Source organism: Schistocerca nitens, chromosome 8 (assembly GCF_023898315.1).
Source record: "Schistocerca nitens isolate TAMUIC-IGC-003100 chromosome 8, iqSchNite1.1, whole genome shotgun sequence".
NCBI lineage: Eukaryota > Metazoa > Arthropoda > Insecta > Orthoptera > Acrididae > Schistocerca > Schistocerca nitens.
Genome location: NC_064621.1, coordinates 432,440,173 through 432,452,605, shown reverse-complemented (window position 1 = coordinate 432,452,605; position 12,433 = coordinate 432,440,173). Strand labels below are relative to the sequence as shown.

Here is a 12,433-nt window from a genome sequence, read left to right as displayed (position 1 = left end):
AAAAGAATGTGACTGACATGTTGAAGGCCCTACCAGTTGAAACATTTCAGTGGTGCTACCAAGAACAGGAAAGACAACTGAACCTATGAATAGCTGCTGAAGGGAACTACTCTGAAGGCGACTATATTGTTGTTTGAAAAACATAAAAACTTTGGTAGATAAAAAATCAGTCTCATTATTTTTCTCACACACCTAGTATAGACTAGCTTCTAGCAGTAGTTGCCTCTTGCATGTTGTTTTAATGGTTACCTTTAGCATGTGTCTATTGCACTTCAAGGGTGTCTGTATTTTTGGAGAATATGGAAATGTCAGACATGTCAAACCAAAATTTTGTCCAACCAGTACTAAATTTTGTCCAACCAGAACTTAGCGAGTAGATCTCTGTCATTTGTGTACTATTATCTCTCAATGAACTATACGAACACAACTCACGAGCTGTGCAGAAGTCAAGTCTTCCAGATCACAAACTCCTCTATACTCTGACAGCGGCTATCCAGTTGTCCACACAGGATTTGCAAAATTTATGAAATAATACAGCGGTGAATTGATTAGCCACATCACAGAACAATGCCATATGCTGGACTGTAAAGCTCAGTGAGATGGGTAAACAGACAAAGCCCAGCAACTAAAAGGTAGAAATCCACATTCAAATGTCATTCTACAACTAAAGCAGTGCCAGGAAGGCTCACTTAAATATATAGTTCATTATAGAACAGGGAAATCCATTTCAAAGAGTATCTGGATATACTTGCCAATTTACTGCAGTTATTTGCCACTTTCCATAGCTGCTAAAAGCTTTACCATCACCTTCTACATTTTTATGCGACAGGTTGACAGATTTATGGAGGTGAAATATTGTCATGCACGATTTTGTTTTTCTCTCATTATAATTTATGCCTCAAGAGCTTGAAGACTCACACTGTTATGTTCCACCGCAACACTGTTCCAAGTCAGTCAGTCTTAGCAGTCATTTTGGTACTGATTTTTTGTGTTGCTGCTCAATATGCCAAGTCAATTGATACATGATCTAGTGACTTGAGTGAATATCTTCATAATATTCCTACACAAACAAAGGTATATTTCCCTTGAAGCTTTACAGCATTAGACACTGCCAGATAGTGTCAAATATACAGGAGGCAGACAATTAATGGAGAACAAATGATACCAAAAAGAAGACCGAACTGTGCAGTAAATACACAGACACATTTTGTTTGTAAAATAAATTGTTTTGACTAACTACACAGGTCATACTAGATGAGACTAATAGCAGTGGAAATGTTATAGTTTCCAGAGCTCTATAATTTGCTTAATAAAATGTAGTTCAGTATATTTGACTCTATGTTCTATTAAATCTTATCAACATAATATCCAGTTTCTTGATGTTAGAAATATTCCCGGTTGGTTTGATGTTGGCAGTAACCTTAGCATACATTTTTGATTCCATCAAAGTATTACATCATTCAGTACATTATAATAGTTATTAACAACTAGAGCCTGCATTAATATAACATTAGCTAGTGTCCTCTGGAAGTGACAGCTAAAACTCCATAGTTTATGAGAAATATTTTAACGAAAATAATTTATGGGCATCTGACTGCTGAGCACTTAGCAACATCACTTGGCACGAAGTGCAAGGCGGGGTCTGTGGTGGTTGAATTCAGCAAAGCAGTGGCCCACTCAGCTCACTGCCTCCCACAGGTAAACACTTCTGTCTGCCCACACTATACATTGCATACACCCTCCATAGCAGGTTTCCGCACTATTCCACTGCACTACTCATGCCATCTCATCTGCCCCCATTGTGATGTTTGCTGGTGGGAATACTAAACAGAGGTTATTGAAAAAACATCATATCATGTGGAGACTTGCTGGATGGGGGGAGGGGGGGGGGGGGACGGATTCCTGGTGCCTGCAAAGGACAAGATTTGAAAATTCAAGAACTTAAAGGTGGAAGATAGAGGATGAAGGGATAAGGATAAGGGATGAAAATAAAGTGCATTATACATGGTAGACAAGCAATAGTTACCGAAAACAAATGCTGATACCACAGAAATGAACATAAATTAGGCCAACCAAGCACATGTTGTAAAGTCAGTTCCCAACTGCAGAGTTCTGGCAAACTGGTGTCAGGAGGAGGACTCCAATTCATACATATGGCAAAACAGACACTGAGGTCATGATTGTCATGTTGCACAGAGTGCTCTGCAACAGGGTATTATATGTTGCTAGTATACGCCCTCAATGTATGCTCCTTCACCCTATTTGATAACTTGGTGGTCGTCATACCAATGCAGAAGACCATTTTTACATAGCAGCTGGTACACGACATGTTCTCATAGGTGGTTCTCCCTTTGAGAGTATGTGTTTTTCCAGTTATAGGGCTGGTGTAAGTGGCAGTAGGATGGTGCATTGGGAAAATTTTACAGCAGGAATTATTACAGGTGTAAAAGCCAGAGGTATGGAAATGGGTTTAGAACAAGCATAGGGTCTGACCAGGATACTGCCAGATTGAGAGTGGGGAGTACAAAAAGCTATTCTTGATGGGGTGCACAAATTATCATACAGAATGGACCTCATTTCAGTCTGCTTCTGAACAAATATGTTTGCCTTGAATAGCAAGGTTGTAGAGGAGGGAAACTTTGACATGAAAATGGTAACAGTTATCACAATGTAAGCACTCTTGTTTCTATGTTTGTAGGTTTAAGGAGAGCAGGAGTGTGTAGCTGAACCTTTGTGATTATGAAGTCAGCATCATGGTAAGTAACATGAGGTCTTCATCTACACTACATGGAAACACTGCAAATAACATTTAAGTGTCTGGCAGAGGGTTCACTGAACCACCTTCACAATCATTCTCTGTTACTCCATTCTTGAATAGCACGCAGAAAAAACAAACACCTATGTCTTTCTGTTCGAGCTCTGATTTCCCTTATTTTATTATGATGATCATTTCTTTGTATTTCACTAAAATATTTTCACATTTGGAGAAGAAAGTTGTTGACTGACATTTTGAGAGAAGATCTTGCCACAATGAGAAATGCCTTTGTTTTAATGATGTCCACTGTAAATCCTGCATCATGTCCATGACACTCTCTACCCTATTTCTCAGTAACACAAGACATTCTGCTCTTCTTTGTACTTTCTCGCTATGCTCCACTAATCCTATCTGGTAAGGATTCCACACTGCACAGCAGTACTCCAAAACAGGATGGACAAGCATAGTGTAGGCCGTCTCTTTAGTAGATCTTTTGCATTTTCTACATGTCTTGCCAATAAATCGCTGTCTCTGGTTGACCTTCCCCACAACATTTTCTATGTGTTCTTTCCAATTTAAGTTGTTCATAATTGTAATTCCTAGGAATTTAGCTGAATTTAAGATCTTTATATCTGATTGATTTATCGTACAACCAAAGTTTAATGGATTACTTTAAGCACTCATGTGGATGACCACACACTTTTCATTATTTAAAAGCCAATTGCCAATTTTTGCACCATACAAATATCTTTTCTAAACATGTGAAATTTAATTGGAAGAATGTATTTAGGGATTCCAAAGATTTCAACAGATCAGCCTCACCATGAGTGCATGTGGCAGAGGTATCATAATGTATCTAAACCAAGCCAAAGGCTGAAGGCCTTTGGATTCCTTGAAAAGGTTGGCATTAGGAAGGAGTGATCTTGGTTCCCATGGCTGCACTCCTAATATGTTTGAATGTCTGCCCCTCAAGGGTGAAGTAGTTACTGGTAAGTACGAAAGTTGATTAAAGTGAGTAGGAAGGAAGACATGTTTAGAATCAGGTAGGCATTCGTTGAGGTAATGTTCAGCACTCTCCTACCACAATCTACCAACTGGAAAGACATATACTATCAAAGAGAGTTGTTATGACTACAACCAAGTTATCAGTTAGGATTAAAGTGCATAGACAGATGTTGTAAACTAGTAACACATGACATCCTGTTCCAGAGCATAAAATTCCACTCTACAACACGACAGTCTTGACCGCAGTGCCTGTTTCACCATATGTGCCAATTGGATTCCTCCTCCTGGCACTAGTTCTCACAACTCTGCTGGTTAGAACTGACTTTACAACATGTGCTTAGTTCTCATCACCCAACTGGCCTAATTTACATCCATTTCTTTTAAATAACTGTTCCTTGATGTGAAGTTTAAAGCTTTCCCAGCGTACTGATTGTTCCATAAAAACACGGGAGAACTGCCGGATAACAGTAACTTCCTGCCACGATATTTCGGCGCAGAGTCTTCTGGCCATCTTCAGGTGAATGTCACTGTAGTAGTACTGGCAAGTACGCGCTGAGCTCCGCTATTTAAAGCCTTCTGAGGTGACATTGCGCATGCGCTGCTCAGCATGCACGTTCATAACGGCTCCGTGCGCTGCGCCTTGCGCCCTCCACTGTGAAAGCCTGGCATATTGGTGTCAGGTCGATTTCCATCTTTATGCAACGAACGAATTTTACGAACAATCTGATGGTGTCGCCATGGGGAGTCCTTTGTCTCCCCTGGTGGCCAATCTTTTTATGGAGGATTTTGAGGAGAGAGCACTCGACTCTGCCACTTTTAAACCGACAGTATTTTGGCGGTACGTTGATGACACTTTTATAGTACGGCCTCATGGTCTGGACCGTCTCCAAGAATTTTTACGTCACATGAACTCCATACATGAAAACATAAAGTTTACCATGGAGATAGAGAGAGATGGTTGTCTGCCATTTTTAGACGTCTTGGTGCGACGGAAGAGTGACGGCAAACTTGGTCACTCGGTGTATAGAAAGCCCACTCATACAGACCTGTATCTACAAGCTACTAGTTGCCACCATCCAGCACAAACAATGGGCATTCTCAAAACCTTGGTCCACCGTGCCCATGCTATCTCTGATGCCGACAGTCTTCAAGCGGAACTGGAACACCTGCAAAAAGTATTTTTGAAGAATGGCTTTTCACCTAGGCAAGTGAAGAGAGTGATGAAGACCTACAAACAACGGAACAAGGAAGAGGAAGAGGCCTTCAGGTCAACTGTTTATCTACCATTTATTGGGAATATTTCTTCACAGATAGGCAGAATATTGAGAAAGTATCAAGTGAGAGTCATCTTTCGCCCTCCTTCCAAAATTTCATCACTAGTGGGATCCGTTAAAGACGACCTGGGCCTGCGTAAACCAGGTGTTTACAAAAATCCGTGTGAATGCAGCAAATCATATATAGGGCAAACAACACGAACTGTGCAGGAACGCATTGTGGAACACCAACGGCATACTCGCCTTCTCCAACCCATCAAGTCCGCAATCGCCGAACATTGTATTTCCACAGACCATTCCATGAATTACAATGACACAAAAATTTTGGCCCATACATCAAACTTTTGGAGCTCGATTATCAATGAATCTGTGGAAATAAGATTGTCTGACAACGAGACTCTCATCAATCGAGATAGCGGTTATCAGCTGAACTCTGCTTGGAATCCTGTTATAGAGAAACTTCGTAGTCGACGTAGTTATCTGCATAAAGATGGAAATCGACCTGACACCGATATGCCAGGCTTTCACAGTGGAGGGTGCGAGGCGCAGCGCACGGAGCCGTTATGAACGTGCACGCTGAGCAGCGCATGCGCAATGTCACCTCAGAAGGCTTTAAATAGCGGAGCTCAGCGCGTACTCGCCAGTACTACTACAGTGACATTCACCTGAAGATGGCCAGAAGACTCTGCGCCGAAATATCGTGGCAGGAAGTTACTGATATCCGGCAGTTCTCCCGTGTTTTTATGGAACAACTGTTCCTTGCCTTCACTCACCATTATTTTTCTAATTTTTTTTTTTTTTTTTTTTTTTTTTTCTGACCAGCCTGTTTTTCAGCACCCCCATTCTTGTCTAACGTGTATACTGCACTTAATTTCCATCTCTTTTTGACTCTATAATGATGTTTTTGAGTTATCTCTGTCTTGTTTATTCCCCTATTTCCACCTGTACGTTCTCATATTTCGAAATCTCATCCAGTGCAGGTGCCTTCTCAATCCTGTCCAGCATGTCTCCCATGACCTGTGGTTCTGTATAACTTTTCCTTAACTCTTCACATTTCCTAAATCTCACTACTCATTTTCCTTCATCCATTTTCCTTTCCCTTCAGTCAGATGAAAGAACAATTAGGCCCCACAGGCTTATGCATCTCCTGATACCAGTTGAAGAGTAATTTTTTTTTACTTATTCCTATTATATTTTCATCAAATATTTTGTTGTGCTTAACACAACTCTATATATTTAATTTGTTCTTTTACTTTCTTGTATTCATAAGGAAAATTCTTAAGTTTCATTCAGGATGCTTCTCACATTCTGTTGAAATCCAAGAGTATCCTTTATGCCTCAAGTACTGTCCAAGTTGTAGAGTTTTTTACTATGTACAGTAAATAGTTGATCTGCAGTTTTGTTTTATGGATAGTTTTTCCTAAATAGGTGTAGTACAAAGGTTTAGAATTATTGGAATGCTGTGGTCACACTGAAGGGCTTTTGTAATTAGTCGCGCAAGTAGCCTCTCCTCTAAAACATTAAAAGTGTCCTTTTCAACACATGATGCAATAGTGTAACAGGTGACAAACCAATCTTTACACCTCTGTGTAAGCACTTACTGTAATTACCCTGTCTGTATCCATGTCAAACAGTAAAGCTTAAGTGATATTTTGCCAACTAATTACAGTATCTATTTTTGTTTTTACAAGAAAATGAAAATCAAAATGTACATTAACTTAATATTAGGAGACCCACTGAAAAATTAAACTATTAGTATCCAAAGAAGAAAACAATAAAATTCCACCTTTATAGAATATGATCACAAATGTAAAAAAAATAAAAATAAACAATGTCAACAATATTATTAATATAAACAAACCTGTTCAAAATCTTCTCCAAAAAGAAGATTTAGCATACCTCTTTATTTCATTTTCTAGTCTTTTCATATACTTTGGCTTCACATTAAGTTTCTGGAGGATATCATGTACAACTGATAGTTTTTTATCATTTTTGTCATTCTCTGTGACAGAACTTTCAGTAATTAGCAAAACTGAGTCACTATCTGGAACTGAAATATTCTCCTCAATTTCTGTGAGAGGTTTCTCATTCGTTCTCTCATTTCTAACAACTTTGGATACTGAACGTATGAGACACGTAAGAAGTGGTTCACCATTATTTTCTTGATATGATTTGAATACTGCTTTTCCTGCACTTGAATCAGGAGCAAAACCTAGTGCTTCTAGTATATCCCACACACGGCGCTCCTGGAGTCTAGAGGCACTGGCATGTACTTCACCACTCTTCTTGGTATCTAGTTTGTTTTTAGCTGCATCTTTAAGTGATGGAGAAAATTCTGGAAGATTTCGCAAAAGTGGCACTTCACTTGTGAAGACAGAAAGTGTGTAATGACACTCTTGCAGAAGCAAAAACTCTGCTACAAGTAAATTAATTGCTTGTATTTTAGGAGATGTGTTCTGATGCATACTATGGCCAGCTTGTGGAGCCAGTTGAGTCCCTTTTAGGGCAGCAATAATCAATTGTCGCATGTGTGCTCGAAGATCTGATAACAGTCCTTGTTCCTCAAACCTAAAAAAAATTAAAATCAGATAATCAGAAAATTATGACATGTAGTCATCAGTAACACAAAAATGTCAGAGCAAAATAGATAATCAGATAATAATCAAACTAGGAGTTCCACTGACTGTGTGAAAACAATAAAAATAACTCCTCACACATTGGATAACAGGTTGATTGATTTTAATGTGGAGATATCTTCATTTTTTCTTTCTGCAGTTTAAATATATAAACACTTTTACACACAATAATAATATTTTGTTGTTATATCTGGTGAACATGCAAGTAGCACAGACACAACTACCTATGGATGGAACTAAAAGGAATAGTTCTCACAATGGTATTGGTTGCCCCCAATCGCTTATTGATGTACGGAGTATGAATATATCATCTTCACTTGAGAAGACTAAACTTCTCCAGTAAAAATCACAGGAAATTGATTTGTTCTTGTACAAAAGATCATCAGTCCTTCATGGTGAAGTACATAGTGGTAAAATTAATATCACATGTTGGTATCCCAGTGTCCCACATATATCCCTGCTTTGCAGATCACTTTGAAGCCCATGAGATGGTGTGCTTTTTGTACAACATACTGTCCTTAGTGCCATTATATTCTAGTTCATTTTATTCAGATGTGGACTGTGTAAAGAATGGTTGCTTATACACTAATGTGAGTGCTTTCCTTAGATATCAGGTGACCCATGCAAAACTTTTGAACTTTTATAGTTTTAATTAATAACAGTATTTTGAATAAGTGTAGTTTTTGGGATAAGCGTGGTTGTGGGAAAGACGAGAAAACATCTTTAAAAATGAACCAAATGACATAAAATGATAATCATGAATTTATGTTACATCCCTGCATATATAAATTTCTGTGTGTCCAAAAATGTGTTTTGTCCCAACTTGTATAATGAGCAGAGATAAGGGACTGTCAGTAGCACCACATAACCCACAACTTTAAGTTGATGAATGTTTTCAGTTACAGTAAACATGTTAGCCTTTATTAGTAATAGGTAAATCCTTTATTAGTAGTAGGTAAATCACAACTCAAGACAAGAGTGACAAATGTGTTTGTTGTTCCAGAGAGTACATTTTTTTGGAAAAGTCAACTTGTATGAACGGTAGAGATAGTGGACTACTACAGTGGTCGTGGTTATTATTATGACAATGCTGTATACAAGTGGTACAGCTAATAAGTGCCTTAAAACAAATAAAATGCTATTTGTAGTAAGGTTATATGAAAAGGGAATCTCTTATACATGACTAATAAGTTATATCTAAAAAGAAAGATGATGAGACTTACCAAACAAAAGCGCTGGCAGGTCGATAGACACACAAACAAACACAAATATACACACAAAATTCAAGCTTTCGCAACAAACTGTTGCCTCATCAGGAAAGAGGGAAGGAGAGGGAAAGACGAAAGGATGTGGGTTTTAAGGGAGAGGGTAAGGAGTCATTCCAATCCCGGGAGCGGAAAGACTTACCTTAGGGGGAAAAAAGGACAGGTATACACTCGCACACACACACATATCCATCCACACATACAGACACAAGCAGACATATTTAAAGACCAAAAATAAGTTAGCTTCATAAAATGTAAGTATGAAGTTGAGCATCTATGATGCCCTTTTGCTTATGATAGTAAAAACTCTCTTCTGTGTTAAAATATTACACAAACAATCAGTTTTAATGAAAGACTGGCATGCAGAATCAGAAATCAGTTGAAAAACCTTTCTAACGATACCTCATTCATCCCTGAACAATTTCAATGTCTTGAGAAAAGGGATGTTGACTTGAGAAACAATATATATATATGATCTCGATAGTCTGTATGAAAACTATATACACAGTGAACATTAACAAAATCAACAAACTGCAGGGACCAATTCCTGACTGGAAATGAAGAAAAAAAGGTCCTACTAATATGTGTCCAGAAATGCATTATTGTCATGGTAGAATGTACTGACGAATGTAATGCCTCTGGCCACATGATGTGTGTTCCTTGTGTCTTGCAGGCTGTGTGATTAACACAGCATACTGCAAGCAGCAGAATGGTCTGGTATTTGCACTGGGAATAAGATGAGATGGTGTTTGTGTACAGCCAAACAGATGGAAGTGGCAGAGAGGCAGCATGGTCCCCCAAATCTGGTGTAAGCACAGTCCACCACTTCTCTGCATGTTCGTCTATCTGAAAGGATTTATGATTACACAAACGCCCAAAAAGGACTTGAAATGTTGTGTGATGTGGTTGGTGTCTGTGAGGTTACATGTTTCAGTACAGCCATGCTGCCTCTCGACCGTTTCCATCTGCTTGGCCATACGCAAAATTGATAACCAAACTGATAATCTGATATTTGTAATTGTAACCCACAAAGAAAATTACGCCATGTTTTTACAATTAACTGGAAAAAGATAAACAACATATTTTTGATTACTGTTTCTTTGAATTTTGGCAAAAATTAAGTAGTCATGCTAGATTTTCTTTTCTCGAGATTTTTTGAATGCTTTACAGCTCTCTTTCTTTGATTCCTTCTTCTACTTTCATGATTTGTGCACCCTCAAGCAAACCCTAGACCAACTTTTCTGCCTTTAAATAATGTTTTTCAAGTGCTTTCTTCAGTTTAGCTGAAGCCTGAGAGAGAAGTTTTCTTGTGCCTTATTAGATAGCTGACATTCTTGTTTCTTTTCTTTAACGGCCCTGCCTCATAGTCAATTGATATTTTCATGCTTTTCTTCTAATCCAAGTTTTCTTTTCCTTTTTCAGTCTTCCTCTTAAACAGCTTAATTTGCATGTACTTGCTGCTGTCTGTACCTAATAACCTGCAAATTGGCTCTGAAAGGAAAATGGGGGTATTGTCCTAAAGCATCTCTCACAGTCAGAACACTGTATAAAAAATCTTTCAGTCATCACTGCCTTGTCTTCTCCTAATGGTGTTTCAAAATCAAATCTCTTCTCTCTATGTAAGAGAAGCCTAAGCTTTAAGAAGTTTTGAAACACCTGGATACTAACTCTATGGAGACGAGTATCTTTTTGAGACGGACTGCTGCCAGTAATTATCAACACTTTTGTTGATGTAACTCTTCAGGCTTTCCCGGCGATCTAATGACATCTTGGGTTGTCGGGTGTTCTGCCGGATACCAGCGTCGTACTTGCACGCACTGTGACGAATCTGAGTGGCATACAGTTTGATGATACAACCTTAAAGGTACTCAGCAAGGGTCTCAACTTTGCTATGACCCCTAGAAACGTACCCATTTCAGGTTTTGTCAGTGCAGTAGAGCAAGTTGCAACCACACTTCCACCTAATGTGGCAGAGGAAGTCCGCCGAAAGACCTGCAGGGCCCTCACCAAGGCCAGGTCGCCGAAATCAAACATCACAACCGAGGAGAGGCTTGCACTCAAGAAACTCCGCGAAGACAACAGCATTGTGGTACTGCCAGCAGACAAAGGGAACTCCACTGTCATCTTGCAGCAGGTGGATTATGATGAGAAAGTACGCCAACTTCTGGAGGACCCTGCATACAGAATTCTGGAGTGTGACCCCACGGACAAGGTGGCCAAGAAGACTAGTGCTCTCTTGAAGGAAACAGGGATGCCCGATAAGATCATCAGACAACTACGGGAAAAAGCGCCAGTGCCACCTAGACTGTATGGTCTGCCTAAAATACACAAGGAGGGTGTGCCCATACATCCAATTGTCAGTAGTATTGGGGCACCTACGTGCACAACAGCCAAGTACTTGAAAGGTCTCCTGTCTCCATATGTGGGGAAATGTATTCACCACATCCGCAACTCAGAAGATTACCTGCAACGCCTCAAGCAACTGCACATCACAGATTCGGACATCATGGTTAGTTTTTATGTGGTATCGCTGTTCACCAGGGTCCCACTGAAGGACTCACTAGAACTGATTGCAGAGAAATTTGACGGTGCTCTGTTGGACCTGTTCAGTCATACACTGACATCCACGTATTTCCTGTACAGAAACCAATATTACGAGCAAACTGAAGGTGTAGCTATGGGCAGCCCACTGTCCCCTGTGGTTGCCAAAATGTTTATGGAGAGTTTTGAGGAGAGGGCATTGGAGACAGCCACATTAAAACCCACATGCTTCTTTAGGTATGTGGATGACACCTTTGTGATCTGGCCACATGGGATGGACAGGCTCAATGAGTTTCTTGAACATCTTAACTCATGCCACCCTAATATCAAGTTCACCATGGAACTGGAGAAGAATGGCCAGCTGCCATTTCTGGATGTACTAGTCCAGAGGAAAGCAGATGGATCAATTGGCCACAGTGTGTACCGAAAACCAACACACACTGATTTATATCTGCAGGCCAGCAGCTGTCACCACCCTGCACAGAAGAATGGGGTTCTGAAGACTTTGGCCCACAGAGCACGTGCCCTGTCAGACCAAGAGAATCTACCTATAGAGATAGAACGTCTCAAAACAGTTTTCTCCAAGAATGGATACATGGACAGACAAATTGAGAGGGCACTCCAACCAGCCACTATATCACAGGTTCCTGAAGAAGACCAAGATGAAGCAAAGAAGGTGGCATATCTGCCCTATGCTGGCTCTATTTCTGCCAGAATCAGTAGGGTCCTCCGTAAACACAATATCAAGTGTGTTTTCTGTCTGTCCAACAAGATCGGGGGACTGCTGGGGAGTGTCAAAGACGACCTGGGGTTACGAAAACCAGGGATTTACAATATATCTTGTCAATGTGGCATGTCCTACATTGGCCAGACGACAAGAACTGTGGAGATCAGGTGCAAAGAACATCAGAGGCACACTAGATTAAGACAGGTGACTAAGTCAGCCATTGCTGAACA

The 12,433-nt window shown here is 39.8% G+C and overlaps 1 protein-coding gene across 3 annotated transcripts in view; it reads right to left on the bottom strand.

Annotated features, from left to right (window-relative positions):
* The window catches only part of LOC126198477 (uncharacterized), a 169,469-nt gene that overhangs the window by 74,621 nt on the left and 82,415 nt on the right, over positions 1 to 12,433 (bottom strand). For all 3 annotated transcript variants that reach the window (XM_049934838.1, XM_049934837.1, XM_049934839.1), the window contains exon 2: positions 6,934 to 7,602. In XM_049934838.1, the coding sequence (XP_049790795.1) occupies positions 6,934 to 7,602 (669 nt within the window). The remainder of the gene's footprint in view (positions 1 to 6,933; positions 7,603 to 12,433) is intronic.